This window comes from Trachymyrmex septentrionalis, unplaced genomic scaffold (assembly GCF_001594115.1).
Source record: "Trachymyrmex septentrionalis isolate Tsep2-gDNA-1 unplaced genomic scaffold, Tsep1.0 scaffold97, whole genome shotgun sequence".
NCBI lineage: Eukaryota > Metazoa > Arthropoda > Insecta > Hymenoptera > Formicidae > Trachymyrmex > Trachymyrmex septentrionalis.
In genome coordinates, this window is record NW_017306160.1 from 2,075,616 (window position 1) to 2,081,159 (window position 5,544).

The 5,544-nt window shown below is 31.2% G+C and overlaps 1 protein-coding gene across 1 annotated transcript in view; it reads left to right on the forward strand.

Moving 5' to 3' along the window:
- Positions 1–5,267, forward strand: part of LOC108756315 (proton-coupled amino acid transporter-like protein CG1139) — a 24,913-nt gene extending 19,646 nt beyond the window's left edge. Inside the window, exons 6-8 of the mRNA XM_018500043.1 lie at positions 3,127–3,396; positions 3,847–4,204; positions 4,644–5,267. Of these exons, the coding sequence (XP_018355545.1) occupies positions 3,127–3,396; positions 3,847–4,204; positions 4,644–4,891 (876 nt within the window). The 3' untranslated portion in view covers positions 4,892–5,267. The remainder of the gene's footprint in view (positions 1–3,126; positions 3,397–3,846; positions 4,205–4,643) is intronic.
- The last annotated feature ends 277 nt before the right edge of the window (positions 5,268–5,544 follow it).

Genomic DNA, 5,544 nt, shown 5'->3' on the forward strand with positions numbered 1-5,544 from the left:
ATATAATATTAAATATAATACAAATATAATATTTAAAGTTGCGGTGTATATAAAATTTTATTATATTTTTGATAATTTGAGCATATAATTTGGATACGTTATTGAACGTTATTGATAAATATTTCTACCAGTAATATAAATGTTGAAAAATAATGGATAATAAGTACAGTCTATCTACAGTATCTAAAAATAGCAAAGAGAAATCAAAAGAACATATAAAATGATTTGATGAAAAAAAAGGACAATAATAGGAGCTAGGAAAATAATAAAACGATGCTATTTTTATATAATACTTATAATATATAAAGAAATAATGCAATCTAAATATTCCCAAAAAATCCGAAAGAGTGTCTTATAAGGAATTTTCAAAAATTTAACTAAGGAAAGTGCCCTAAAAGCCAGTCTAACTTTCAATATATACTGCTTAGATATATTATCTTAAAAACAATCGAATAAATTATTTCTACAATATCATTTCTGGCGGCGGATTATTTGCTCTAGCAGATTCGAACCAATTTAATGCATGTTATATAATAATCCAATAATTAATACGATAAACGAAGCAATTACTCGAGGCTTTAACTACTAAAAGATGTTTTGAATGTTATGAGTGATGTTTTGAAGTGAATTTAAAGTCTTTGAAATGTGAGATGTTATAAAATTCTTTAGTGGTACTAAAATCTTAGAAACAAAATTAGATTTAAAATTACAAACATAGATATATGTATATAGAAATTTTTATGATATCTTTATTTATACCATATGTACATAGAAATGTGCGTGGTAGCATAAATTAATTTTATGATTAAATCAAATTACGTATTGCATGTAGTTAATTGATAACGTAAATTGGTACGATCAATATCACGAAGTATTATATATCTATTTTAGTGATACAATCGAAGGCAATATAACAAAAAGCTGCTCTATTGCGTATCGTCGTAATTGGTAAATTCCCTGAACAGAAATCTTCAAGGTGATTTAGATTTATGTCATAATGCATAAGAGGAAATTATCGTTTTATTTTGAATTTCTTTTATCGAGTACTCATTTTTATCGATATTAATTTTAATTTCTCTAAACAGCGTAAGATATACGTATATAACGTGTAAAGTGTATACAATAGTATACATTTTCGATTGAACGATTAATAGCTAATGACAACTGATTCGTAATTATCCGTTTACATAACGAATACCATTTGCCTAAAGCTATAGATACATTAACTTTCAAGGGTGAATCCAATATCGATTGCATGTCAGCGACATGTTGTTAAATCTAGCTTACGTAAGACGAAGGCTAGATTCGACCTGATGATAAACGAAAACTGTTAAACGATAGTAACGCACCCATTTCCTCCTGTCCTTGAAATCAAAGCGTAATTAAACGACAGCACATCACACGTGCGAGAGCACTATCATCGTGTAATGTAACGTATTAGCAAAATATTTGCGAGACTGCGTGGCGTCAATATGACTTTGAGAACACGGGCTCTCAGAATTATAAGTCTAGATGTAACAACGCCATATGGTACGCCAAGCTATAATGTAAAATTCTTGGAATCGTGATAAATAGAATTTACGAACGTATATTTGATTCAAAGCGGCCATAATGGCAATAGAATAATTTAGTTAACGTACATCATTAACCGTACGCAACAAGCATAGTGACATTTATTTTGCGGTTTTAATGTTTTTTTCCTTATTCAGTACGTATATATGTCGGTTGCATAAATTAGCAATCTGAGATACAATGACGCACGCATTGTGAAACCTTTTTACTCATGTTCACGTTTATTTGGAATTGTAAAAAAATTGGCATTCGTTGAGAATTAATTAATTCTATCGGAGTAATTTTCCAAATGTTATACGATGTAATTGTATTTTTGATAATTGTATTTTCTCTACATCGAATGATTGTAAACAGCTGAACTGACGAATTATGGCATGATATATGTTGTAATCAAGCATCTGTTTTGTGAGCTTTTATTTATATAATTTATTAAAACAAATAAGATTTTTTGGAAAAAAAATTGCACATTTAATAACGATAGGATAATAAAATGAGCAAAAAAAAATGTATTTTTTGATAAATAATAGCAAGTGATTATTGATTTTTTTTTATCATTTCAATTTGGATTTTTTAAATTTTGCCATTTTGTGCAAATAGAAAATAAATTTTCAACGATATTCCGAATGAATGAGAAGATGAGCGAAAATAATCAGTTATCGTGCGTCGTTATGTTTTCAGATGCTACGTGATTGAAACACGTAAGTGTCGTAAACTGGGAAAAGTTTTCTATTGAGGACGTACATAGGAAAGATGATGAGAGATCAAGATCGCATTGACGAGAAAAAGAACGGTATGTATACGCCTCGAGAAATCCAGCACTCAATTATACGTATTCAATGTCAACGGAATGTGACAGAAGGCAGAAGTGCTGATTATACTCCTCTCGACACATAGCTGTCAATATGATTAGTCGTATTAACGGAAGCAGTTTCGTTATCTTTCCAAGGTCTCCTTGAAATTTTTCGAAGATTTTGTTAGTTTTATAGGTCTGTGACGCGTAATACTATTTAACGCATTATAAAATGCGTACGGCATCGTATATTTAATCGATTTTTTTGTTAAATTATGAGAAATTACAAAAATTCAGACTTGTTGACGTCTGCATTCGATATATAAAAACTGCATGTCCATCTTCATCAATAATTTGAACAATTTTCATTTAGAAATAAAAAGTCTATAGGATTACATCTATAAACATCTGTAAACGTTCATTTATTCATATATCTTGATATTAAGTTTATTATATATTTAAGAATATAATTTGTAGGCGTAATGCTCTCGTTAAGCATCCGATATTTTTAATACTGTATTTAAAATTAACTCACAAACAATCTTTTCATTAAACGTTTAATATTGTATTTAAAGATTAATTGACAAATAGTAGCATAACTTTTTCATTAAGTGTCTCAACAATTTTTAATAATTAAAAATTGATTTTCTTTGTGATTTAAAATAAAATTTGCTTGAAAATCGAATCTCTGATAATATTAAGTAAAGTTCAATTTTACATCTGTGTGCATTACTAAATAATTACATCATATTTTTTTCTTTTAGGGATTGAACCCATACTTCACAATGGAGATAGAGAAATACATGGCGATTATCCTATTACCCTTGATCTTAGTTAATTACATCAGAAATCTTAAATTCTTGGCACCGTTCTCGACGCTAGCGAATGGTATTATGCTTACTGGTATCGCTATTATACTCTACTATATCTTCCGAGAACCGTTGTCCTTCGAGGAGCGTGTGGCATTCGGAGAGGTTACAAATTTTCCGCTTTTCTTTGGCACTGTTCTGTTTGCTCTTGAAGCTATTGGTGTAGTAAGTAATCGAAATAGAACATTTTACGTACAAGAATCTTAAATGTATAATTTATTATATAGATACGATAATAAATAAACGTGAAAAGAAATAGAAGTTACATTTGCGTAAATTAAATGGAAGAATAATAATGAAAAAACTGTTACGGAAAATATATTAGTCATTTATTTATATACTTCTAAAGTTGCGTTCGTTTTGGACACTCACGCACTAACTTCAATCTCGCTATCTTTCTTCTGTATGTAATAAGTGACAAAAATAAAGCTTACAGTGTGTGAATGCCTAAACTAAACGCAATCTAAGACACAAGTTTTTTTTTGTTGCAATTTCCATAATAGCTTTAGGCACTAATTATTTAAAATTTTTTATATCTATATCGTTCCTGAAGATATATCCGAAAAAACCGTACACAAGTTTCGACTATACAAATTATTTTCTGTTTATTTACAGATCATGCCATTGGAAAACGAGATGAAAACCCCTAGATTTTTTATGTCATCATTCGGTGTTCTGAACATTTCAATGGGCGTCATAGTCGCGATGTACGCCGGCATGGGATTCTTCGGATACATGCGTTTCGGCAGCGAAATCGCTGGCAGTATCACACTTAATCTATCTGCTTATCATGAAAAGCTAGGAGATGCAGTGCAAATTCTTCTGGCTATTGCCATCTTTTTCACGCATCCCATCCAGTGTTACGTCGCCATTGATATAACATGGAACGAGTATATCAGTCACGTCTTCGAGAAGTACCGTTTTAAGCTGTTGTGGGAGTATGTAACCAGGACTGTCATAATTTTGATTACCTGTGAGTACATTTCGATACAACTTTATCGTTAAACGCAGACTGATAATTCCGCGAATTCAAATGAAAATAGCATATAATAACTACATAATAGCATATAATAGCATATCTACCTGCTGAAAAAATTCTCATAATATTTATATGATATGTTTATAAGAATTTTTTATATTTTAAATTTATGAAGATTTTTGAAAAATAAATTAAACTTTTTTAGATTTTATAAAAATTTTCTTCAGAAATTGTAAAATGAAAAATTTTATTGTTAGAATATTTCAAAATATACGTTACATAAAGAATTCTAGAAAAGGTGTAGATTTTCTTAGCATTTCTTATATATGTGTGCGCGCGCGCGTGTGTGTGTATAGTATATCTCTGATATAGAAAAAAAAAAAGAAAATTTATCTGTATAATCCCGTTTAATCAATTTGTCGATACATTTTAGTCGCTCTGGCGATCTCGATCCCGGAGTTGGATCTCTTTATATCGCTATTCGGCGCGTTTTGTCTATCGGGTCTGGGACTGGCTTTCCCGGCACTCATACAACTGTGCGCCTTCTGGAAAGTGTTGGGACCCACCGAAAAGAAGATTATGATAGCGAAGAACACGTGTCTGATGCTGATCGGAACCTTAGGCCTGATTGTGGGTACCTACACGAGTCTTCGCGAAATCATCAAGAAGTTCTCATCATGAAGTATTCAAAAAATTGTGCGACACACACACAAAATTGTGGGGTGGTGAAGTGACAGAAGAGAAGACGGAAATGAACAGGAATCTTTCTTCGCGAGAAAAGACGACGACGCGATACGTAGTTAAAGTTGATCATTGCTAAGAGTGCTAAAACTAAAAATACAAAACGCAGAGGCAGTGAAGCCGACGGACCGAAATAACATTAACTTCTTACGGCTCGTATCACACTAGAGCTTCGATTCGTCGGGAATGGGACAAAGTTCCTAAGTGCATTCGTTGGTTTTTTTACGCGTGATACACAAGACTGCGAGTGAAAATACGAACTGTACAACGACGCGACGAGTTCTGACTCGCATCAGCGTCAGCGTCAATGACGGTACAGCAATATATATAGTATATATATGTATAAATATGTAAAAAGGTTTTACTTTTATTATAAATAAAGGTATTTTATTTTCATACTGCCGCCCCTGCTTCTGTAGTCTTCTTACGCGTGGACGACTTCTGAATTAGTTATTGTCGTAACAATTGTGTCATTTAATTACAGAAACATATACATCTCTAAATGTTGTTTTTTTATATTTTAAAACGATAGAAAAATACATATAAAAATACATATAAAATACTATACATTACATAGGCTCACAAAAAAAAGT